General features: G+C 24.5%; 2 protein-coding genes across 4 annotated transcripts in view; both read right to left on the bottom strand.

Moving 5' to 3' along the window:
- LOC123267554 (WD repeat-containing protein 47) overlaps positions 1 to 10,647 on the bottom strand; it is a 103,990-nt gene extending 93,343 nt beyond the window's left edge. Inside the window, exon 1 of one of the 3 annotated variants that reach the window (XM_044732244.1) lies at positions 10,566 to 10,647. Coding sequence is in view for 2 of the 3 variants with exons in the window: in XM_044732240.1 (XP_044588175.1) it covers positions 1,047 to 1,111 (65 nt within the window). In the remaining variant the exon portion in view is untranslated. Of the gene's footprint in view, positions 1 to 1,046; positions 1,164 to 10,565 lie in introns of those variants that run through there. The other 2 variants (XM_044732240.1, XM_044732241.1) reach the window with 2 other exon arrangements.
- Positions 10,648 to 14,537: 3,890 nt separating this feature from the next.
- On the bottom strand, positions 14,538 to 20,222 carry LOC123267566 (zinc finger CCCH domain-containing protein 13-like). Its single transcript, XM_044732265.1, has 4 exons — positions 19,378 to 20,222; positions 17,658 to 17,788; positions 17,221 to 17,571; positions 14,538 to 15,738 (listed from the first exon to the last, which is right to left on the bottom strand). Exons 1-4 carry the CDS (start codon positions 19,541 to 19,543, stop codon positions 14,791 to 14,793), a joined length of 1,596 nt encoding a protein of 531 aa, XP_044588200.1. The 5' UTR covers positions 19,544 to 20,222; the 3' UTR covers positions 14,538 to 14,790.
- Between the last annotated feature and the right edge of the window lie 7,403 nt (positions 20,223 to 27,625).

Below are 27,625 nucleotides of genomic sequence, written 5' to 3'. Positions count from 1 at the left end.
AAATTCATACCAACTTTTTAAATTAATATTGAAATTTTTTTATCAAAAAAATTAGTAAATTTTTGTATTTAAAAAAATTTTTATTGATCAAAAAATTGACGTAATTTTTGAAATTATTTTTATGGCTCAAAATAAAATAAAAAAATTAACATTTTAAAACATTCTTATGATAATAATCACAAAAATTAATTTTTCTATTAATTTTAAAGCTTTTAATACTGCAAAAAAATTTCATACAAACTTTTTAAATTAATATTGAAATTTTTTTATCAAAAAAATTAGTAAATTGTTGTATTTAAAAAAATTTTTATTGATCAAAAAATTGACGTAATTTTTGAAATTATTTTTATGGCTCAAAATAAAATCAAAAAATTAACATTTTAAAATATTCTTATGATAATAATCACAAAAATTAATTTTAAAGCTTTTAATATTGCAAAAAATTCCATACCAACTTTTAAATTAATATTGAAATTTTTTATCAAAAAATTAGTAAATTTTGTATTTAAAAAATTTTTATTGATCAAAAAATTGACGTAATTTTTGAAATTATTTTTATGGCTCAAAATAAAATCAAAAAATTAACATTTTAAAATATTCTTATGATAATAATCACAAAAATTTAAAAAAAAATTAAATTTTAAAGTTTTTAATATTGCAAAAAAAATTACATATCAATTTTTTAAAATTAATATTGAAATTTTTTTATCAAAAAAATAAGTAAATTTTTCTATTTTAAAATATTTTTATTGATCAAGAAGTTGACGTAATTTTTGAAATTATTTTTATGGCTCAAAATAAAGTTAAAAAAAATTACCAAAATTTTTGACTAAAAAATTTTTAAAAAATAAAATATTTTTACCTCCATAATGTATCCTTTGTTTTTCATCGAAAAAATAAGTAAACTTTTTGTATTTAAAAAAATTGTTATTGATCAAAAAATTGAAAAAAAAATTAAATATTAAAAAAAATTTTTTAAACTATTTTTATGGGTCAAAATAAAATTAAAAAAATTACCAAGATTTATAAAAATAAAATTTTTTTACCTCCCTAATGTATCCTTTGAGAAATCCTCAATAGAGGGTATTGCCGATGACGTTGCCACGACCATTATGACATAAATTAAATCCCATATCGTAACTTTGATTAACAATTTAGAACTTAGTATTATTATTGTTGTTATTTCTTTTTAACTGTTAATAATATATAATTAAATAAAAAAAAAAAAAAAAAAAAATTACTCAACACTATTAAAAATGAATAATCACCCAGTCACTTGAAACTCAAACTAAAAATAAAATGAAGCGCGAACTATAAATTTAAAAAACGCCGGTAGGTATTACATTAAATATTATTTATTTTTATCGACTTTAATAGTGTTTTAACACGTGAAATTGATCGAGTAATTGTCTACAGTGATCTTACGTACGAGAAGATACGACTGAAACTGAGTGCGAAGCTTCACATATGTACACACACGGCGCGTTCACCTTGCAAAACTAAGTGCGACCAAGTGGTAGAGGAGAGTTAAGAGTTAAGCTTATGTATACATATATCTACACACTCTTCTTCTTCCTGTCTCTTATTTTCCGACGAGAGATTCATGGCGTGCGAGCCGACAGGCTATTGCAGTTTTATTTGAATTAAATAAAGCTCAATACGAATAATGTATTGCTGCTTGTCATTCCGGAGCTATTTTGTTTTTTGAATTGCTAAGTTGAGATAATTAAAGAGGGATGATTGTTTTCATGAGTCAAAGTTTATAGATTAACTTAAAATAACTTAATTGCAAGTTTTTAAAAAATTCAAGCTTAGCTAAGATTTAAAAATTTTGTTTTTAATTTTAAAAGATAAATTGTTTAAAAAATTGTGTGCAAAATTAAAAATTGGAGTTTTTTTTTAATTTTCTGACTAAATTTTTAATTTTTTTTACAAATATTTTATTTTTTTAACAAAATTTATGTAAAAAATTTTTTATAATAAAAAATTTTAAAAACTTACTAAATAAATAAATAAATAATAAAATAAATTGACAAAATTTACTTCTATTAATTTTAAAATTAAAAAAAAAAAATTTTTCTATTAAAAAAATTGATAAAAATTATTTCAATAAATTAAAAAAAAAATTCATTATAAATTAACTTTTTATTTTTATTTATTAAATAAAGTTTTTTAAAAATTCAAGCTTAGCTAATATTTAAAATTTTTTTCTTTTACTTTTAAAAGATAAATTATTTAAAAAAATTCTGTGCAAAATTTACAATTGGAATTTTTTTTTATTTCCTGACTAAATTTTTAATTTTTTTATAAATATTTTATTTTTTAACAAAATTTACTCATTGATTTTAAAATAATTTCTTAAAAAATTATTTTAATACAAAATTTATGTAAAAAATTTTTTATAAAAAAAAAATTTAAAAACTTACTAAATAAATAAATAATAAAATGAATTGACAAAATTTACTTCTATTAATTTTAAAATAAATTTAATTATAAAATTAAAAAAAAAATCCATTATAAATTAACTTAAAATAACTCTTTATTTTTATATATTAAATAAAATTTTTTAAAAATTCAAGCTTAGCTAAGATTAAAAATTTTTTTTTTTTACTTTTAAAAGATAAATTATTTAAAAAATTGTGTGCGAAATTGACAATTGGAGTTTTTTTTTTATTTCCTGACTAAATTTTTAATTTTTTTAACAAAATGTACTTAATGATTTAAAAATAAATTTTTACAAAATTATTTTAATCCAAAATTTATGTAAAAAATTTTTTATAATAAAAAATTTTAAAAACTTACTAAATAAATAAATAAAGAATAAAATAAATTGACAAAATTTACTTCTATTAATTTTGAAATAAATTTAGTTACAAAATAAAAAAAAAAAATTTTTTTATATTAAGAAAATTGATAAAAATTATTTCAATAAATTAAAAAAAAAAATTCATTATAAATTAACTTTTTATTTTTATTTATTAAATAAAGTTTTTTAAAAATTCAAGCTTAGCTAAGATTTAAAAATTTTTTTTTTTACTTTTGAAAGAGAAATTATTTAAAAAATTGTATGTAAAAAGTTTACAATTGGAGTTTTTTTTTATTTCCCGACTAAACTTTTAATTTTTTTATAAATATTTTATTTTTGAAAAATTATTTTAATCCAAAATTAATGTAAAAAATTTTTAAATCTTATTAAATGAATAAATAAATAAATAATAAAATAAATTGACAAAATTTACTTCTATTAATTTTAAAATAAATTTAATTAAAAATTTTATTATAAAATTTAAATAACAAATTTTTATATTAAAAAAATTGACAAAAATTTATTAAAAAATTATTTTAATGTAATTAACTAATTTTTGGATGCAACTGTTCAAAAGACTCATAATTAACCTACAAACCTTTTTAATAGTAACAATTATATTATTTAGCCTTGAATTGTTCGAATGTCCATCTCAATTAATTTTTATCAAGAGTAAGTGAACGAATCTACCATACGGATGTATTATTTCCGGAGAAAGGATACACAGTTTGATTGAAATTTAATTCAATAAAAATTCATCAATAATTGGTTATAAAGAGAAGACTAATGTTCACAATTTTTATTCCTCGGAGTAAAATTCTTATTTTAATTAAAAATTCATTAACTTTTTATTGACTCAATTTATGAGATTTCATTTTATAGCAAAAAATCTAGTTCAATAAAGAAACTGATAGATCGTAAGAAAATATTCAAATTAAATTTTATTTATTGAATTTCTCTTTTTAATTATTCCTAACGAAAATATTTACTAAGAAATTAGAATAATTAAAAAATTTTTGACAGCTAAATTTTCCAATTAGTGTCACGTCAGGTAAAAAACTAAACGAGCATGCGAGTCATCTCAAAAAATTGTTTTGTTGAGTGGAGAGTAAGAATTTAAAAAAATAAAAAATTTTGAAAAATAGAATCTGAGGGTCGGTGTTCCGGTGGAGCCTCTGAGCGCTGGCAATTAAAAGGTCGTTAATCTCCTTCACGGAGAGTGCATACCCGTGGACTGCGCTTACTCTTTTCTCCACTCTATCTTATATTATATGTATTGTATATAAATAAATAAATTTATGAAGGTAGTATATATATATGAATATTATCTTAAAACTCTTCGGCAGGCTTATCATAGCATAATTCGCGCTGTAAAAGTCACAGTCTAAATGCGATGTAACACTCTTGAGTATTTAAATCCATGATGATGCCATCATCAGTGTATTTATTTACTCAATCTCATTAATTTTTATTTTCTTTCCGTCTGCGATCGTAACATCCTTCTTAATTATTTAATCCAATTAATTGTTTTATTGGTTTAAGTATTTAATAATTGGATTCTGGTGAAATGAAATAAAAATTGAACTTGAAGAAAAAAAAAAATTGATCCAAGAACAAAATTATTCATATGAAATTTTTTTTTTTGATAATAGAAAAAAATTATTTTTATGATAAAAAAATCTTAAAAATTTTATCTTGTATTTTAATAATCAAAAAAAAAAAATTTGATAAAATTTTTGAATTAATTCTAAGTAAATATCTCGAAATAAGAGTGAAATTTTCAAAAAACTTTTTTTAATCAAAAAAATTTTTATTAATATAATTATATGAATTATCAATTTTTTTATTAAAAAACTTCGATGATTTTTTAAATTAATATTTAAAAAATATCATTGTGAATAAGAATTATAAATAGAATTATAATACAGATAATTATCTGTATTACTAAAAAAATGAGATAAATTTTGGGGCTAGTGTATGTATATGATAAAATGGATTTTTTATGATTAAATTTGTTATCATTAAAAAAGTCTTGGAGTTGTGTCTTTTATATCATTCTCACCGATTGTCAATTTATTATGATTTGGGCTAAATTTGAAAATAATTTATCTCTAGATACATTATTAAGAAATGATCTAGTATCTTGTGAACTATTGATATTTTTAAAGATATAAGCTCATTCTGATATTACACTCATCAAGACCTTTTATTTGAGTACCCACATCAATTTTTCATATATTTATATATTATATATATGTATATATGGAAAATATATCAAAAATGCATGTGGGTACTCAAATGAAAGCTCTTGATGAGTATAACATCGGGATGAGCTTATATCTTTAAAAATGTCAATAATTAAGAAATAACCTTGTTTCTTGTGAAATATTGACATTTTTAAAGATATAAGCTCATTCTGATATTACTCTCATCAAGACCTTTTATTTGAGTACCCACATCAATTTTTCATATATTTATATATATTATATATGTATATATGAAAAATATATCAAAAATGCATGTGGGTACTCAAATGAAAGCTCTTGATGAGTATAACATCGGGATGAGCTTATATCTATAAAAATGTCAATAATTAAGAAATAACCTTGTTTCTTGTGAAATATTGACATTTTTAAAGATAAAGCTCATTCTGATATTACACTCATCAAGACCTTTTATTTGAGTACCCACATCAATTTTTCATATATATATATATATATATTATATATATGTATATATGGAAAATATATCAAAAATGCATGTGGGTACTCAAATGAAAGCTCTTGATGAGTATAACATCGGGATGAGCTTATATCTTTAAAAATGTCAATAATTAATAAATAACCTTGTTTCTTGTGAAATATTGACATTTTTAAAGATATAAGCTCATTCTGATATTACACTCATCAAGACCTTTTATTTGAGTACCCACATCAATTTTTCATATATTTATATATTATATATATGTATATATGGAAAATATTTCAAAAATGCATGTGGGTACTCAAATGAAAGCTCTTGATGAGTATAACATCGGGATGAGCTTATATCTTTAAAAATGTCAATAATTAAGAAATAACCTTGTTTCTTGTGAAATATTGACATTTTTAAAGAGATAAGCTCATCCTGGTGTTGCACTCATCAAGACCTTTCATTTGAGTACCCACATTAATTTTTCATATATTTATATATATTATATATATGTATATATGAAAAATATATGAAAATGCATGTGGGTACTCAAATGAAAGCTCTTGATGAGTGTAACATCGGGATGAGCTTATATCTTTAAAAATGTCAATAGTTAAAAAAATACAATGTTAAACAGTTAAAATTCTTTTATTATTTTTAAGAAAATTATGATAAAATTTACTTATACAAATATGAAGAAAATATTCTTCCTGAAGATAAGTATAGACAGAAAAATAATTTTCTTCATAATTGTACAAATAAAAAAATTGTAAAATTGTCTAATTTAGTAATCAGCAACCAGTTAAAAAAAGTTTTTAAATAAATAAGTATAAATTAACTCATGTACTACATGCCAACGATGTGAGACCAAATGTGACTCTTATGAGAGTAAATGTAACGCGAGAATAAATAACTGAGTGCTTGTAAAGAATTTTAATTTAACTCATTGACTGTATGGTTATGTATAATGTATCCATTAAAAAGTTATTGAGATTTATGGATTATGAATTAGCACTTAGTTTTAATTTTAATCATTCGCATTAAATTTAAATACTTCAAATTTGATTTCTTAATTTTAAACTAACTTACAAAGAATTTTAAAAATTTATTACAAGATTTGATATTTAATTTAATTAAAAATTACAATTTAAAAAAAATAAAATAATTTTCAAGACTAAAAAAAAATCTAACTAGCTTTTAGTAATAAATATCGCCTATTGAAAAAAACAATAAAGTATTTATATTTATTTATAAATATAAATACAAATAATTGATCCATAATTTCATCATGTTTGTCGACAATCATGACCGTGATTTAAATATGCAATTACTATTTACCGACTGACCATTAATGGTTATTACTGAGGTTAGTAGTTAATAATTTATTTTGATTGTTGTCGGTCATCATAAATAATGTTCTAATATATGTTTACGCTTTACAGTACTCGGTTAAATAATAAACAATCTCTCAAAGAGTACAAGATTTAATAATCGTTTAATTTTTGTCTCCAAAAGTAATAATTAGACTAGTAATTAATATTTTAGAGTAAATTTTACGACTGTAATTTTTATTAACTTTTTTATTAATTTTTATTACTAAAAATAATTAATTAAGTTTAAAATAAGACATAAAAAAAATATTTTTTTTTTTTGATAAGATTTAAGCAAAAGCTAATAAATAAAACTGAAAAATTGGTATAAAATTTAAATTAATGATAAAAAAATAACTGTAATCGTCTCGCTCTGCTTAAAACCCAAAAACTCATAACTCACAGAACGGAACTAAATTAATCAATATTGAATTAAAACATAAATGTTTAAAGTTAATACCCTCTTAATTAATTCATGTCTCTTGTTTATAAATAAACTCCTGAATTAAAAATTATTAAAACTAAAATTTAACAAACTAATAAGACTCAAAGACATCAATCGTGAATGGTCTTAGGACAATTGAAAGTAAGTTAGATTAAATCTGGGAACATCAGGCGTGACATAACGGTGAAAGATCTTATCCTCTATCAAGAAGAACCAAAACAATAAAAAACTGGTTCCTGCCTACTGGGTAGGGATTGGTTTAATTTCCGAAATGATTCTCAAGATCAAGTGGCCAGTCTGCAACACCCGGCTCCATCTGCCCATGCAGTCTGGCGCCTCATACATGTCGAATGTAGACTCACTCAGACACACAGTGTTTATATATAGATAGATGTGTCATTTTGCTCTATATTTACAGAAACCACATCATATTTAATCAAGACATCCATTATTGTTGCAATCATCTATATTAATAAGAGAATAAAAAAAATTTTATTTCCTGGATAGTCATATGATAAATTTGGTTTCTTTAGTGAAATTAAGTGTCATTGCTAAATTTATCTCTAGATACATAATTAAGAAATGACCTATTATCTTTTGAAATATTGACATTTTTAAAGATATAAGCTTACCTCGACGTTACACTCATCGAGACCGTTAATTTGAGTACCCACAACAATTTTTCATATATTTCATATATTTATATATATTATATATATATGTATATATGAAAAATATATCAAAAATGCATGCGGGTACTCAAATGAAAGCTCTTGATGAGTGTAACATCGGGATGAGCTTATATCTTTAAAAATGTCAATAATTAAGAAATGACCTTGTATCTTGTCAACTACTGACACTTTTAAAGATATAAGCTCATCCCGATGTTACACTCATCAAGAGCTTTCATTTGAGTACCCACATCAATCTTTCATATATTTATATATATTATATATATGTATATATGAAAAATATATCAAAAATGCATGTGGGTACTCAAATGAAAGCTCTTGATGAGTGTGACATCGGGATGAGCTTATATTTTTAAAAATATCAATAATTAAGAAATGACCTTGTATCTTGAGAATTATTGACATTTTTAAAGATATAAGCTCATTCCGATGTTACACTCATCAAAAGCTTTCATTTGAGTACCCACATCAATCTTTCATATATTTATATATATTATATATATGTATATATGAAAAATATATCAAAAATGCATGAGGGTACTCAAATGAAAGCTCTTGATGAGTGTGACATCCGGATGAGCTTATATTTTTAAAAATATCAATAATTAAGAAATGACCTTGTATCTTGAGAACTATTGACATTTTTAAAGATATAAGCTCATTCCGATGTTACACTCATCAAAAGCTTTCATTTGAGTACCCACATCAATTTTTCATATATTTTATATATTTACATATATTAATATATGAAAAATATATCAAAAATGCATGTGGGTACTCAAATGAAAGCTCTTGATGAGCGTGACATCGGGATGAGCTTATATCTTTAAAAACGTCAATATTTAAGAAAGCACAGTCCAGTTTAACAAAAATCATTTAATAAAGCAAAATTTTAATTTTTCATAGTTCAAAAGTCACAGCAGTCACATCGTGACTGCAAGGTTGCTAGTTTATAATTGTTTATAGTTGTATGAACCTATAAAATAATAAAATTTTTTAGAACTTGCTCGGTTTTAGTTAATACTACTTCCCTTTCCTCATTGATAAAAATATCGCGTGGTTTACACGTGCTTTTATGCAAAAAACCCGTTTTTATCAAGATCATGGACAATGTATTAAATACGGATTAGTCAGTTAACCGGTATTATGTCTCGCAGAATCCCAGACGTCAAATGCTGTACGGCGAATATAATTATGTTTACATACATATATACTGAATTATTAATGTAACTCAATGGAACTTGATCTTACGTTAAATAATTAATTTAATAACGGGATGAAATTCTTTTCTACGATACAAATTATATGTTTTTTCTTAATTTTTAATATCATAAATTTTTTTTTAATTGATACTAACAAACTGTCAATTTTTTTATTTAAAAAAAAATATTTTATATAAATTTTGACATTTTGTAAATTATTGATTTTCTTTTTAATTAATAAATTAATACTAAGAAAATACTTTTAAAAATCACATCAATAATTTTTTTTTTAATTTCTCTGTCAAATTTTTAAAAATTGCACCAATTTTTTTTTAATTCTTATTAATGAGATTTTTTTAAAATTTTCTTCGAAATAATTTATTAATTTAAAAAAATTCTAAAAATTATCAGACTGTTAATTTTAATATTTCAAAAATTTGTAAACAATTAATTATTTAAAAAAAAACTAGTTGGAGCGTATCTTTAAAATTAACTGTATTATAATTTATAAATAAAAAATAATTTCAATTCATTGACAGGAATCTAAAAAGATTAAGATAAGAATAAAATTACTAGCTGGCAGTGAGATAGTTTTAAATTAAGGTATTATTTAATTGCTTCATTAGAATTTGTATAGAAAAAAAAAATAGAGTAAAATTTAAAACTATGAAAATTAAGTTAGCTATCTAAAAATTTTTAGATTTTTTTTTAATTGAAAAAATTATAATAAAAAAAATTTTTTTTTTATTTAATTTGAAAAAAACATGAAAAATTTTAAGTGCAATTTTTTAAAAATATTTTTTTGTTCTAATTTAATTATTAAAAAAAAAATCAAAAAATTAAAAACGTCGGCTAACTTTATTATCATGAAATTTAAGTTAGTTGACATCTAAAAATTTTTAGAATTTTTTTAATTGAAAAAAAAATTCTAAAAAAATTTTTTTAAAATTTAATTTGTAAAAAATATGAAGAACTTTAAGTGTAATTTTTAAATAAAAAATATTTTTTGTCCCAATTTAATAAATGAGAAAAAATAAAAATTTTTGTCAAGTAGAAGAGCTGTCAAAAATTCATAGAACTAAAGGATGTTGATCGAGATAAATAGAGAGCGAGAGGTAAAAATAGGAATTGTGTCATTAGACGGCTAATTAGTGAAAAATAAACAGATGACAGCAGGGTTGATGTACGGGCTTTTGCAGGGAGTAATCGATGGTCATATGATATTTATTTACTGGAGGTTGGGATTGAATGAAATGTATGAATGCCGAGTAAAAAATGTGAGCCGGGTGTGCAGAGCGTTTTGTTAATACGGTAATTATGTAATATTTGTTATTGAACATGTAAATAAAGACGACTTACCGCTGGATTAAGTGTAAAAACGTCAGGAGCTAAACACACACCTACACACGTTTTATTTCACTGACTAATGCGGTAGTTTTGTTTGACGACAAGAGAGAGCGTTATCAAAAAGCTTGTGGTACTTGTGGTGCGGGGCGCCACTTGTCGGGTGTTGTTATGCTTCCATCTAGTGGATGTTATTTTTATTTATTGAAAACTTTACTTACTGCAGTTCTTTCGCCCGGGAGTATTAAAATACTCGGTTTCAGCGCGGGAAAGGAATCATTTTAAATAAAAGAATTCTATTTAGACGTTATTTAAGGAAGTCCTTTCGCTCCAGTTGAGTCATAACAACTGTAGTAGTAAATTTTCAATAAATTAAAATACAAAACCCATAAAAATTTAAAGTTTTTTACAAGTGAAATTTTTTTTTTCTTTTTGTAATAATTTTTTTAATAAAAAAAAAATTCTAAAAATTTTTAAATGTCGGCTAACTTAATCTTCATCTGAAGTTAGCTGACGTTTTTAATTTTTTGAAATCTTTTCATTAATTAAATTATAACTAAAAAATATTTTTTAAAAAATGCACTTACAAATCGGCGTATTTACAGTTTACAGGTGTGCCATATAAAAGTAAACCAAGAGTATAACTATGCCAATTTTAACTGTGCCATATCATTTATATCATATGAAATCTCTACCATAATGAAACTGAACCGAAATAAATCTTTATCATATGAAAAGCCTACCAATAAAAATTTGTAACAAAAAATTAGCCTACCATTAAGAAACTGTACCAATAAAATTTTCCGTCAAATTAAATAAATCATAACTTGGTTGTTTTTATAATTTTTTTTATCAATTAATTAATTCATTTCCTCTTTATTATAAATTTAGTTTTGTTTATTTATCTTTTTCAAACAATTTTACCTTTAAAACTTATTATTAATAATTAATTTCAATATTATTCATTAAAAATAAACGAGATTGTAAAAGCAAAGTTTGTAAATTGTCATATAATTCTTAAGGAAGTCCTTTCGCTCCAGTTGAGTCACAACAACTGTAGTAGTAAATTTTCAATAAATTAAAATACAAAACCCATAAAAATTCCTAAAATTAAAAAATAAATAGTATATGAGGCATTAATCGTTGAAATTTTGAAAATTAAAAAAAAAAATAGTTAAATACAAAAATTAATTTGACTGTTGTAAATCAGCTGTTAGTAACCTGTCCGTGATTTGGCAACGCTTTATTTCGGTTGTTTACATTTTTATTTGCACAATATAACCTTAACCGTGTTTAACTTTTTGCAGTCAGTGTAAATAAATAAATTAATTAAAAATGTTTAGTCACAAAACCATAACATTCTAATGTCTCATGGCAGGAATGCTAGTATTTTTTAATTATTGTTTTATTTTTCAATTATGAATTATGAAAATTTGTTAACAATAAATTAACTAATAAGTATGCATGAAAAACATAAGCGCGTTAAAGTTTAGTTTGAATTTATTGAATGGTCTGAAGCTCGCGCGCTACGCAACGTTGCCAAATCTTTTGACTCCATTTTGTTGTAGGTAACTTGAGAATTTTTTGTGATTTTTAAATATTAATTTCTCAATAAGTATCTCGGTAACTGATATATTTTATTGCAAAAAAAGAAACCTGAATATTTCGAAAATCTGATTTTTAGTTTTTTTTTACTTGATCTAATCCATGACTGATAGTATAATTCGAGAAATACTGCAAACGTCTGATTTTCTCGTAAGACTCTGAACAAATACTAACATTTAAAAATTTTATTTTTTCAAAAATTTGTCCGGTAAAGTATAATTTAAACCTCACTATAAGATAAATAAGGACCTTAACTATTAGAAAAAAATTAAATTTACTCATAATCTAATATTTTTTATTTTACATTGGCGGCGAAAGGACCTCCTTAATTTTGATAAAAATTATTTAAGGTAAAAGCCCCAATTATTGACGGGGGTCTAAATATTGACACCCTAAATTATTTTTAAATATATTAAATTATCTGTAATAAGAATAACGATCAAATAAATTTTTATTAAATTCTAATTAATTAAAAAATTGAAAAAAATCACATTCAGTTCAAAATATTAAATATTAATTATTAAAAAAAAATAAAGTTAGCACCAGTTCATCAAATCAGCTTACGAGCGTCTATTTTCTTAACAACTTTGATCAGAAAAGCATTTTTTTTAACTGCCGAGTTTAAATTAATTTTTTCATGTAATTATATGATCTATTTTTTTTTTTTAATTAACAATATATGAAATATTTATAAAATTAAATAATCGAAATTAATTGTATGCTTTATGATATTTAAATAATGGGAGTCAATAACTAGTTCATAATTTTCATGGTGAATCCCATATTGACAGCCAGTCGACAGCGCTATGACGCCTTTTTTTTTTAAGTATAAAATACGTTATATATGCGATTATATTCAAGGCTTTTAACTGTCAAATAACTCGGCGTGTTTTAGTGTTAAATAAGTTTTTAAATAAATTGTTTTATTTTTCATAATAATTATTCATTCATAAAAATTATTATTAATTAACTTTAATAATATTGATTATTTTATATCAAGTTTTTGATAAATAACAATATAACCAAATAATTCGACGCATGTGCAGTAGGGGCGTCAATAATTGGGGTTACGGTACGTCAATAATTAGATCAATCAGTTTTTAAACCGTCAATAATTGGTATAACCAGATCATCTATTTAATCATTTAAAAGTAATTAATAAATATCACTGATTATCACTTTAAAAAGAAATTAAATTAGTTAAAACATTACTTAAGACATTACCACAAACAAAATTCATCGATATTTATATTTGATTGCTTAAAAAAATGAAATCATAACTTTGTCTCTTATAGCCCCTGGTGGAAATACATTTCTGCTAGAAGTCTATTTAACTCCTGAAGTGTTCAAAAAAATAATTGTTCAAGAATTAATAAGTCTGAAAAATTCGGAAACGCTCTGAAAAAGTATGAAAAAATCTACTTCAGTCGTATTAAGCAATTTTAAGATTATATTTTTAATAGTTTTTAGACTCTTGCGGAAGACTTTTTCAGAACTTTTCAGAAATTTGGTATATATGAAGCGGAAGTCTAAATTATAATTTTTCAGAGTAAATCAGTAATTTTTAAAACATGTCAAATTCTACAAAAATGAGTTACCGTCCGTTTTCTTACATTTAATCACTTTCATAGGGAATATAACAATTGAGAAGAAGGAGTGACCTTGGTGAAATAAGTATTTATATACAAAATATTGATATTAATTTATTTTATTCAGACTTTGATTTTATATAAACTTTGAGCTATTAAAATACTAGATATTTTTTTATTAAATAACTTTCAATAAAAACTATAACTATAATATAAAAGTAAGAAATTAATTGCAGTTTCAGTTCACAAAATCTAGATTAACATATATTTTTTACTGTTAGAATTTAAATTTTTTATGTTATAAGAATATAATTTTTCTATATATTATTATTAAAATACTGTCATACGTAGATAAATAGCTTAACATAACAAAAGTTTTAATTTTTTATATCAGTTTTCTATATCAAAAAAAAGTTTTCGGTGTAAAAACAAGATTGAATTTAGTGAGTTAACTTTTTTTTTCTTTGAAAATCGAATCAGAAATATTATTTGGAACATTTGTCTCAATTTTGAATTTTTGTTTCTCTGAGCAAAGTTTTTTTTCATTTCTGAGTACATTGGAGTAATCGAAATTGACGTGAATATTTGAAATAAAATTAGATGTTTTAAAAAAAGACGATGAATTTTTTTAAAATAACTTGAATGCTGTACGAAAAATTTTTCCTTTACGTTATTTAATTTTTTCATTCATTAAGAAATAATTTTAAGTAAATTTTAGTGAGACATTTTTTCGTTTTCGTTATAATTTGAATTTTCTATATCTATAACGAAAAAATTCAAATCTCTTTACCGATTACTATTATTATTTTACTACGAAAATAAAAAATTAGTTGTATAAAATTAACTTAATATTATCTATTTAAAAAGAGTTGTAATTAGCTGTTTGTTTGAGAGAATTACTTTTTAATATTTTTAATTTGATTTCGTTCACCACGATGGCTTAAGAAATATGAGACAAAAACTCGCTAAATGAAAAAAAAATTCAAACTTGCGATGAAAAAACTAAAAAAGTTAATTTTGTTTCAACAGTCCAGTGAAGATACGTATTATTCAGGATTCTTCATTTTTTTTTCTGCACTTGTGATAGATCGTCCCAAATATTTATTAATTCTATTCCGCTCCACACTTTCCATGTCGCGGGACAAATTTCTTTTTTTCAAGAACTTCCTATACTGTTTTTCTAATACAACTTTTTTTGCTGGAGTCAATGGTAATTTGTTTCTGTTTCTGCCCATTACTTTGACAGCTCGAAGCGCCAGATTTTTATAACCCCAAATAGCATGAGACATTATCGTTATAAATTTGGCGGGTCTATATTCTCGAAAGGCCTCAGTGTACGCAAGGCTAGGAATAAATATGTTCCCTCCGATGTAAACTGGATTTGTTACATCCTCTTCCTCGTCATCGGTTAGGTTTCGTCGTTCGGGTCGTTCTCGATTTCGTTGATCTCGTTCCAACCTGTTTCGTCGTTCTTGTTCCCGTTCCATTCGATCTCGTTGTTGTTGTTCTCGGTGTTCTCGTTCTCGTTGCTCTCGACGTTCTCGTTCTTGTTGCTCTCGACGTTCTCGTTCTTGTTGCTCTCGACGTTCTCGGTGCTCTCGACACTCTCGTTCTCGGTGCTCTTGACGCTCTCGTCCTCGTTGTTCTCGTTCTCGTTCTCGTTCTCGTTGTTCTCGTTCACGTTGCTCTCGACACTCTCGTTCTCGTTGTTCTCGTTCTCGGTGCTCTTGACGCTCTCGTCCTCGTTGTTTTCGTTCTCGTTGATCTTTTTGTCGTTTTAGTTCCTTTAATCTGTGTTGCTCTTCCTCTAATATTTTTTGCTCTTCTAGATCCTGAGGTTCTTGTTCACGATTATCTTGTTCCAGTTGCTCTTGTCGGCTTTGTTTTTGTTTTAGTTCTTTTAGTCGCTGTTGTCGTTCTTCTTCTAATAGTAACTTATTATTCTGCTCGTTTCTTTTATCGATCATTCCACCAATGGCATGGATTTGTAATTCCTAAAAAAAAGTAGTGATCTTATAATTACTGTCTTTCCACTTTAAATATTATTTAATTTCTATACTCTACATGACTTAATATTACTTAAAATTTTGTTGTTAAGTTATATGATTACTATGATCGATTACATATCTCTATTGTAAAGTATTTTTATCACCTGGTTGCTGAATCTGCATAGTTTAAGAATTAATTATTTAGAGCTACCATTTCATAAATAAGCAATATCGTTTCACTAATTTTTTTCAATATTCTCTTATACTGTATAAATATAATTATTGAAAGATAATTAACAATCGACCGTAAATTTTCCCCATTTATTCTGTGTGCTCTCTGAATATCATTGAAGGCCAAGTTTACTTGTATTATTTAATCCAAATTTAATCACTTTAAAATTTTTCTGACCTACCGATAAAATTCTAAATAAAATTGACAAATAATTGGTCTGGACTACTTCTAATTTTGATGAATTGCGGTAGAAAGCTTTCACTTGTCCTAGGATAAAGTTTTACTAGAGAAATAACATTATTTCAGAAAATTTATGCAAAATTGAAGGATTTCTATGTTTTAGCTTACTCCTTAATAATCTTGAGAACTATGACAGTTACGAAAGAAAATAATTCAATTTTGCTTAGAAGAAAATCTTGAAAGCTACGAAAACAAAAAATATTAGAAATATATATTGTACGTTTTTGCACAGTCACAGTTTTTTTTTATTATTTTAATAGGAGAAAATCGATAATTTACGTAAAATTTTTTGCCAAAAACAAAATATTAAGTAAAACCTTACATCTACATCAAAATTTAGTTCCGGTAAATAGTTCCCGTATATATTCAATTTTTAATCCCACAATTTTTTCTATGAAAATACAGACATCATTTCTTAACTATTAAAGGTAATTATGCTTGAAAAGTATAAGGTTGAAACAATAAATGTTGTTTAACATCTGGCTTCTTTTCTGAAGAAAAATTTTCCTTTCAACATTTGAATTTTCATTTTCATTTAAAATAAAAAACTCATATTCACTTCATTGAACTACAAGTTTAAGAGCTAAATTAAATTATTCTGCTTAACCGTATATAAACGTATACTATTGGGCTGAATTCATTAATTGAACTGATTAACTGGACCAAGCCTGGAGTTGAATCTAAATATTGGTCCAGATTCCTCAAAAATCCCTATTTCAAGATAAGTCTTAGATTCCAATGACTTTTATATTAACCAAAATTAAATTCTTCGAACTTACTTTAGACAATTTCATTATTAATGTCATGAATATAATTATCATTATATAATACTATTACTATCCATTATTCTTGTATGATTCATATAATTGAGTTTAAATTTAGTCTTTTAGGATTTTTAAGAATCATTTAAAAATTAAATTAATGTAAATAGTTATCACCAATTTAGTACATATATACCATTAATTATCAAATATATTATTAATCCCTGACATGGAGCTATCTTTTAAATTTATTACCTGGTCTACTGCGTTTCGTCCTTCATGTTCTGAATCAGTAGAAACTTGTGTATTCGAAAATATATTATCTTCCGAAGTACCTTCTTCATTTCGAATAATTGGATCATATTCATGATCATTATCTTCTTGTTCGGTTGTATGATCTACGTCATTATTGTTGTTTTCATACTCATGTTCAATGGTACCTTCAACTGTATCATCTTCGTCATGAGTACTGTCTCCATCTTCTCCATCGCAGTCTGGAATTACTTCACCACTGCTATCGTCTCCCTTACTTCTTTGTTCTTCATATATTCGTAATATATCTTGACTCGTAATTTTTTTTGCATGTGCTTCATTTTGTACTTTTACCTAATGGAAATGGAATGAAAGATACAATAAGTATAATATTTTAGTGACAAAAATTTTAGTTTTATGTATTATTCTTTAATATTTACCTTTCGTTTTCTTTTAGTTGTTGTTAAGTCCATTGATTCATCACTGTCGTCAGACTTTTCCTCTAGTGAGGATAGATTTATCTTCGGTCGTCGTGATCTCAATCGTGGATTGTTAATATCCTCCATAGTATCTGAAATTTCCCATACTCATTACGATTACATTTTCAATTTGTTGTATAAATTTTTTTTCTGTATATTATAAGATATTTCATGAATCAGCTTAAAGTTTTCTTAATAATTGGATATGCAATTTTTACCAATTTAACAACAATTGTACAATAAAATCTTTTTTTTTTAATCCAAAGATTATCAAAAGCAATAAATTCGTATTTATTCAGCAATATATGATGATCCTAAAGTTAACTGACATGTAACACTATTTTAGTTTTTTATAATAATTAAATTATTATCAAAAAAATTTATTCAAAAAATTTCACTTTTAGCAATCACAAAAAGTGTAAATTAAAAATAATATTTTTTTATTATTATTTATTCTTTGTACAAATTTCATAAACTATCAAATGTTTGCTAAATTCAGTACGTCATAATATATGACCACCTATGGGTGTTCGAGTCTAGGAGTCTGTTATAGATATATCGTAAAAATCTACTACTTAAATTTTATTTTCATTTCGATAGATATAAAAAAAATTTGAATTTAATAAAAATTAAAATATTTTATTAAATTTACGTTATGCTTAATATAAATGTTTTTGATGAAAGAATTTAATGAAAATCTCATTTTTCTATGTAAATTTATATTTTCTATTTTATGGATTGAATTGTCATCGACTTCTTCATTATCAAAAAATTCGTTCTTTTTATGAACTTCCAGTTATAAATTTCTTTTAGAATTTGACTACATTTTTAATTTACATGATTTTTTAGTTTTATACTACCATTTCAAAATTTTCTACTATCCTACTGCTTTCATGCATTGTATTTTCTATTAATAAGCTTCTATTCTACAACATTACCTATTTTGCGAACCAGCAACCATTTCTGGGTAGAAATGATATTTTTTTTATCAATAATGTTACAGATTTAATCGCGTTACGATAAAATTTATAATTATTTTGCATACTTTTCATTTATTTTTAATTAATTTATTAGATTAAAAGACTAGGGTAATGAAAGATTTTCAATTACACCTGTAAATTATTGAATACTGTTTACTTTAAACAAGAATAAATCTAACTTAATTGTCACACTATTGTGCGTTACATATATAAATATCTTTTTATATCAAGAACTTTGAAAATAATTGATTTTATAAGATATATAATACAGTACCGTACAAAATAGTATAAATTTTCAATTTATAATTTATATAAAAATATTTATATCATCAAAATATGAAAATAAAGTTAGCCGAGATCTAAAAATTGATAGAATATTTTTCCTTGACAAATCTACTATAAAAAAGTTAACTAAAAAAGTCATGTTTAAAGAAATTGTGAAAATTCAAATGAAATTTTTTTAAAATTTCCTTCCAGTTATGATTTCATTATTAAAGATAATTATTAATTTTCAAACATCTGATAACTTCTGTATTATCATTGAAATTTACAGATATTTTAAAAAATTTTTAATTTTCATAATAACCAACCTCTTTGAAAACATTTTTTTATCACTATTAAACCATTAAACTGTTCATAACATTTATAAAAATATTAGTTTCTTAAATTTCCGTTAAAAATTATTTTTTTTTATTACTTACTTGCTGTTTTTAGAATCAAACATTTTACAGATTTTCCGGATTGCTGTACATAATACAATTTACCTTTTGTTGATTGACTGTAATTTTTGAAATTTTGAATGTGCTTTGTTTCTACAATAAATTGTTTCTTCGACAAAACTGCTTCCACTTCAGCGTATTTCCACATGTTGACGTGCTCAGTATGACGTTTACTTCATAAATAAAAGTTACAGGCAGTGCGGCCAAATCGTGGGTAAAACGTTCTCCATCTCTTAGCGTTATAGACATCATGTGATTTTGTTTTAAGTGGGAGAACTCTCTCCTCACGTTTTAGCCGCACTGGTTACAGATTATCGGTGCCTGTACCGTGAAGAGCAAACCAACAAATAAATTTACTCTTGTTAGGTTTCGATGTTTTTATGTGTAATGAAAGATTGTTTGTGTACACATGCGTCACATGTACCATGTAAGGTTGACTCGATCATGAAAGATTTTGAGCCTTAAACCACGTGCTTTTCAGCCGGACCCGCTATTCACTGACCATTATATTCGCAGCAATTATATATGTATTTATTTATTTCATAAAAATAATAAATACACGATATGATATTTTTTATTCAAAGTTTTATTTAATTAATTCATAGACTATTCAGTATTTTCTTTGATATATTAATGAAAATGTGGTCTACTGCTCTCGAGCATTACAGAAGTTTTGTTTTAATTTTTTATTAGCTCGTAAATTGCAAGCGATTATATATTTAATTGTATTTTTATTTGAATTTATGAATTTATGTAAATCAAAATTGAAAGATGTCTAAAATCACGGGTTTCTAAATTTACTGGTTTATATTTATAGATGTCTATTGTTTATAAGAATTCATATATTAATAACTGTCAATATTTTTATAAATATAAATATTCAAATGTCTTTTACTGACCTCTGAATTCAGTTGATTTTATTTTATCCAATGTATATATTTATATTTGATGAGTTTTAAAATTATCCAATTATATTGATGTCTCTTTATTTTAATATTATAATTTTACTATTAATTATTTCATAAAGTGTGTAATTATTTTAATTGCTAATATTTTTAATTTCTATTTTAATCGTGATTGATATTTTGAGTTATTTATTTTCAGTGAATAATTTTTTCAATTTTGTTTAAATTGATGCTTATAAAAGATTTTTATTTTATTGATTTCTTAATTTACAGATGTCGAAATTTTGATTTTCTACTATACCATAAAATTTTTAACGAGTACGAATCAATGACGAGCACTGTATGTAGAATAGTTGTGTTAAAATAAAAATGCATTTTTTTTTTCCTATGTTTCAAAGATGAAAATAAAATTATGTTTTAACCGTCAAATATCTGGAAAAAATCTTTTTTCTGCACTGTAAAAAATGTATATTGAATTTCACAATGGGCTCCTTGTAATCCTGGACCATAAAATCTACTAATGATTTTTCAAAGTATACATTAAAATTTTCTAAATGTCCCATTGTTAATGTATGCGCACAGGCCATATTTCGCACTAATGCGCATCCATTTACTATGAGACATTTTAAAATTTAATAAGTAAACTTTTAAAAATTATTAGTATATTTTATGTTTCAAGGTTACAAAGAGCCCATAATAAAATTTAATTAACATTTTTCACAATGCAACTTTGAAATTTTCCGCTGATTAATTCGAATTGCGTAGGCTGTATTAAGAAAACATTTCTCTAAATCTAAGACTTTTTCAATTTTTTCTTTGAATAAATATATAATTATCATTAACAATTTTTTTTAACTGATTGAGAATAGTTTCCCAGTTATTCAATTGCTTATTAAATACTAAATTTTTAATTTTTAAAGAAAAAAACAGTGTAGGAGAGTTTGCTTGCTATATTTTCAACGTGTACAGTATATATAAAACAAAAGAAACTAAATGTAAGAATGAATATTTTTCATCGAGGGGCTAAGACAGGATTACAGTTCAGTCGACAGATTACAATCTGTGTTTGTTGGAGCTTAAGTGATATGTATATAATATTTAGATTTCAACAACTGAAATTACGCTTTGTTAATCTCTGTCATTATAGAATATGAAATTTCTTTTGTAGGTTTGAGCTTTATTATTGTTGAATATTTATAGTATTCATATCGCTAATGACTAAATATTATTCCTTTCAGTTTAAAAAGAAGTCTAAGTATCAAAAAATTTATTTATTTTTTACATACATAGAAAAAAGAATAAGATAAAAAGAAAGATTTTAAATCTCCTTGCCGAATATCTTAATTAGAAAATTAAATAGTAAGTATTTCATGCTTCGAGAGTAGAACAATCGAATAAAAAAAACTATAATTATTGTATAGGAAACTTATCCGAAAAACGTAATTTAAGAAAAAAGTGTAAGTCAGAATTAAATCTATATTATTTTTTTTGTTTAATCAAGCAATGTTTTTGGCATAGTTAAATTGATGAGTCGGAAATAATTTTCCGTACATTTGAATTTTATGAAAAATTCTTATTTTGTTAAAGAAACAGTAAATAATAACTACAAATATTCGGTTCAATCACTTTCATTATAATATTATTTATGTTTTCATTTATCACTTTCTTAATAATTCGACTGAAATTTTAACCCTTTTTTTATTCAAAAATTATAGCTTTATCAAATTGAATAAGGATCAGTCAAGTATTTTCTTAACTGTAATCATCAAATAAATCATTATGAAACTTCCAACGTTACGATTTCTCAACCAAAAAGACGGGATTTTTATTATTTACTTCATTTAATATAAAAAAAAAATTTTGTAATTGCTAATTTTTTTCCTAATTGATATATTTCTTGATTACAGAACAATAAACCCTGAAAATGAAAATATAATTGTTTTTCTTGAATTACAGAATTATAAAATCCACAATGTTTTTTTTTTTTTTTATCAAATTCTGAAAACACTGGTTCCTAATGGTTCTCATCACTTTTTTATTGTTTCTTAAATTTAAAAATTAATGAATAAATATGTAGTAGAGAAACCAGTTTTGCGTCGAACAAAAGTTTTTTCTCATGTACTTTTTAAAAAGATTTAAATGGAAAGCGATAAATACAGTACTTCTATAAAAACCCTATTTTTCTTTTAACATTTAAATAGAAATCGGGAAGGGAAGAGAAAAAATAGCAGTCGAATAAAATTAGCTAGTTGTCGGAAAGTTTAATGAGCAATAATAAAAATAAAAAATTATGTTTTATAAAAATAACGAGCTATTTTCAATTTTTAGGAGCTTCTATATGAAAATTTTAAGCTTGAGAAAATACACAGCCGTAATACATTTTTAACTTAAAGATTATAATTGTAATATTTTCCGGTAAAACTTTTTGAGAAATTGATTTAAAATTTCTTAATGAACAACGGAAGATACTCGAAAATAAATTATGAGTGATATTGGTGTTAATATCTGAATTTGTTTTTGATTGTTTTGTTAGCAAAAAAAAAAATTGTTTGAATATTTATTTTTACTGTTCAAATAATTTTTATAAGAGTTGGAATGTTTGTGAGAGAACATCAGATTTATATCGTTTTTCTATTTTTTGAAATTTTATTATTAAAAAAAAATTGTTTTCTTGTTTAAGCTTAGCACCGGGCGGTGCGCGCAAGTTAAACGACTAATTTATTATATTTTCAACTTCTAATGAAAATTATACGATGAATGCTATATCCCAGGAAAATAAAATTTAATCAAGAATTTTTTGGCTATTTACAGAGCCTATTCAGGTTTTAGATATTTGCAATAGTTTTCGAAATTTTGCCTGAAAACCGAACCTTAATTTTTATTAATTTTATTAATACATGTAAAATTTGCAAATATTGCTTCAATTTTTTCTTTACGTTTACAAATAAAATGACAAATCGAACAACACATTAAATGTAATTATCCGTTGCGGTAAAAAAATTGTAACCCTAAGAACAGTAGTTCGATATATATATATATATATATTATGCTGCTCAGCTGGAATAGAAAGAAAAATTGTAAGTGGGCCTCAGAGTTTACTTTTAAAACTGGTGGTGGGGAGAAACGAATCTCGAGTTCGACAGAAACATTCATCAGCTGTGCTGTTACTGTAGTATACAGCTGTATCAGATTGTCTAACTTTGTGCCTCGAGTACACGTAGTCAGATACGTATGTAATTTGTTTTGTTTTAATTATTATTCTGAACATTATTTCATAGTGTCAAAAATTGTTATATTTTATAACACTTCGTGATAATTGGAAGCAGAAACAATTTTATCTATTTAAACATATAAATTATAAGTGTAGAAGTATTAAATAATATACGTTTAACTTTTTCACTTTTTCAATTAAGAATTATTTATTCAGCAAGATGCGCCGAGGGCCATACCAAAAATATTTAGACCGCTATGGTAACTGTGTAATACCTCGTTCAACATACTATAAAAAAAAGAAACAACATAATATAACTGTAAGTATTAACTTTATTTAAAAAAAAAAAAAAAAAAACAATAATATATCATCAATGAATCTTTAAGAATTCGCTTGTAACATTTCTTCGAAATGTAAATAAAAATTTTTGCATAGCAGAAAATTTATAAGTTATTGATCAATAAAAAATTGCGCGGACAGTGGCATATCGATAAAAATTTCGGAACTTTTAAAATTAATTTTTTCAAAATAAATTCTAAAACAGTTCTACAATTTTTAATGTTTTACTAACAGTAAGAAATATATAATTAAAAAATTTGAATTAAAAATGTATTGTCAAAAGGCGGTGTTAAAATTAAAAAAAAATTCATCTTATTTGAAAAAAATAATTCTTTTTAATATGTAAGGATGTTACAGCTTTGATAAAAGGCATTCTATGAAAAAATTTAGAAAAAAAATTAAAAATTATTTCATTAGAAACTTTTTTGATAATGAAATTGCAAATTACGTTTCGAAATAGTTCTGATCAGTTATATTTCATTCATTTCGATAGTGAGGTCAAAAAGTTTTATTTTGCTTGTGTGATCTTATAAATTTTAAGTACAATTCAAAGATTATAGTTACACTATATTGTCTTATAGTTACGTTTCTTTCTGATCGCGGATACTACAGTTCATACTTCCTTCGAATTATTTTTATGATTAACTCCGTAAATTATAATACAGTAAATTGAAATAAGGCACTGTTCAAATACATAAATATATATTGAACTAATAAATCAAATTGATTTTAAAATAAAGACAAAAATTATAAGAAATGATTTTTAATTAATCAGAAAAAGTAGATCACAGTATTAAGTAGAAGTTGAAAAAAATGAAACAAAAATTCTTTATGCACTGTACGTTTTATTAAAGCGCTTAAGCATATTCATTTTTCAATTTTTGTAAAAATTTTATTTTTATAATTTATTGAAGTATTTAATTTTTCATATTGCAGAAAGAGGCCAGAAGTGGACTACTCTTCAGTCACAGCCGTATTGGAGAATCCCCTTACCTGTCACAGATCGAAGTGATATAATTCGGACAATATTGATAATAACCAAGAATTACAAGTTGTTGGCGAAATTAGTGATGTATATTCGAGCAATCATATCGAAAAAATAGCGTGGACCAAGAAAAATTAATTCGAACTTGTGGCATTCCACGATGAATTAGATGACCATAAAAACATAACCCATACTTATGGTTTCACAAATGAGTATAATAAAGAAATTGAGGATAATGAAGCTTGGTTTTGACGTGAAACATATTCACATGAGGAAATTAAAAACAAAGTAAATAAATCAAACAATTTTTTTATATTCTAAGCTGTACTGAGGATTTTTGCTTGTGTAGCCGAGCTGAAGACATCTTGGATGAGACACTTTTCATGAGCCTGCTTCAAATGAGCCTGCATGATGAGGTATTTCTGAATAATCATTATTTTTAAGTTTATAAATATAACCTTCGAAAGAAAACTTAAAAAGAACCCACTCTGAAAGAAATAATTTTGATGCTGTCGGTAGCAATAAAAAAAAAAAAGGGGACAGTAAAAGTAGGAGCACAACAAAACTTTTATTGAAAAGCGTTAGAATAAAAACAGTATTAGAAGCTCCTTAATAATTAATTTATAAGATTATAATGTGGTTTCACTCATTATATGTTAAAGAGATGCGATTTTAAAAATTTCAATATGAATTCAGCTTAAAAAACAAATGGATCTACAATAATTAATAATTTAATTTTTATTGTATAAGGGAAATAGAAAAAAAAAAGAAACAATTTTTCGTTAATGAATTAAAAAATATCGAGAATCAAAAGTATCACATTTTTTATGGAAATTTTTTAAAACTTGAGAAACACAAGTCTATTGCTCAATATCGCGGCAGAAAAAGTCCTAATGTTTTTTAGTTTATTTTATGTTCAAAATCAGTCCAGGCACGGAGAGAGAGAAAACAAAAAATAAAGAAGTACATATAACAAATCTTTACTGTACAACCCTGATAACTTTAAGAGAATTGACACTGTGAGTAAAGTCCAGTAAAAGAATAGATAATTCGATATTTCAGTTATTGGATTTGATTTCCATTTTTTTTAAATTAAGTTAAATAATATATTTAATAACATAATCTAATTAGTATTAAATTCATAATCGTTCAAACGAGAAATGTTCCCAAAAGAAAACATGACATTAAAAGATGCTACTGTGTATAAATAAAAGCAGAGCTTGATGGTTAAGTCGTCTATGAAACCGTTTAAAAGATTTTTTTCTCTTATCACTATATGACATTTATATTTTTAATTTAAAATCGGATGTAAGACAAGAAAAAAAAAAAACTTGTTTGTTATGGGTCCTTTACGTCTTACATAATGGACGATCTTAAATCTAAAAGGTGGAAACTACAGGACTATTGCCTAAATCGCTCCATACATGCCAGGCGACAGGTACCGCAGTCGAAAAATATATAACTGAAAGATATATGAACAAATAAAGAAAATAAATTTTTTTTTAAGTATACATTATTACTATGATTGATGGTAAAAAATGTTGCAAAATTTGATTTTTATTGTATCCAAATCGATAAAAAATATTGTTCTGAAGCGCGGGGAATTTCTACAAGCATTATCGAAACTTTGCAAAATCGTATTTATGGCAAGTCCCGAAAAAAATTTTTTGCTTGTATAACTCTTACGGGCCGCATCAGCAACGTAAAAAACACTTTAAATCGAATAAGTCGAAAAGTTAGTAGTTTTTCAGCCCACCGAGGCGTAAAGAACGACAACTTTACTCCAGCTGTGCTGAACAGGGGTCGTCGCTTAGCAGCCTTCGATAAAGGGGCAAGATCTGCTTTAATTTCATGTGATCTGAGACATTTCTCATTTTACTGCTGTAGTTGTGAAATATATGCTTTAAACTTTTCTAGTATATTTTTCACAAATCAATAATTAATTTTTAGTAAAAGCCCAACTATACACCACTGTGAAAGCTTTAATAATGTTTTGCTTTAAGCTAAAAAGATCTGATACACAAAATAACATTTTTCTGCATGTTTTCATGAAGCTTATACTTTACAAAATATTTCAGAGTCGATTAAAGAAAAAAAAAATTTTTATACGCCGCTTTTAATAAAAAGAACGCGATATAATTATGAACCTAAGACGTTTCCGGCTTAAAAATGATCCTGCAACTTTCTGTCTGTTCGAGAATTTTAGCTCATAATAAGGTTAACAGATATGTACTGTGATTTTTACACACTTTTAGGATCCTAAATTTTCGAAAAATGAAAAAGCAATAATCAAGACTTAAAACGTATATTATATACACACAAACGTGCTGCTTTTCATCATTGTAAAAACACCTTGGAACATAAATAAATTTTGTCATTGGTTTTCAAAATGTTGTCGTGCAATAAAGAAATAGTTAATAAATTTAATTATCTTTAGCACTATTTCAATAATAGTAACACTGATGAACATTCGACTAATAATTACTGTAATCACTTTTTGTACACACACAGAAACAAAGTCATCGGAATACTACTGAAAGAAAGTTACAATCCAAACGCTATGTAAATGTACTTCAATTACGAGAGGTGAAGCATTACTAATATTGACATTACTGTTGGGAGCTCAGCAATCATTAACGTGGACAGACTTATAAACATCAATATTGTCTCTAATTAACACGCTTTTGATTTCGGTGAAAATGTGGTTCAGAAACAAAAATATCAACTTTTTAAAACATTACAACTTAAAGATGAAATGATTTCCTATCATATGTTTTTGTACTAATTGTT

The sequence above is a fragment of the Cotesia glomerata genome, linkage group LG6, assembly GCF_020080835.1.
Source record: "Cotesia glomerata isolate CgM1 linkage group LG6, MPM_Cglom_v2.3, whole genome shotgun sequence".
Lineage (NCBI taxonomy): Eukaryota > Metazoa > Arthropoda > Insecta > Hymenoptera > Braconidae > Cotesia > Cotesia glomerata.
Note: the sequence above shows the minus strand (reverse complement) of the source record. Positions and strands in the feature narration are given on the sequence as shown.

Bases quoted from the DNA above. Each gene is read 5' to 3' on its own strand.
- LOC123267566 (XM_044732265.1), bottom strand. From the start codon at position 19,543: ATGTGGAAATACGCTGAAGTGGAAGCAGTTTTGTCGAAGAAACAATTT. The intron at 17,789-19,377 runs GTAAGTAATAAA...GGGAAATTTCAG, and splicing joins TTTGATTCTAAAAACAGCAA to ATACTATGGAGGATATTAAC. The intron at 17,572-17,657 runs GTAAATATTAAA...CATTTCCATTAG, and splicing joins CAACTAAAAGAAAACGAAAG to GTAAAAGTACAAAATGAAGC.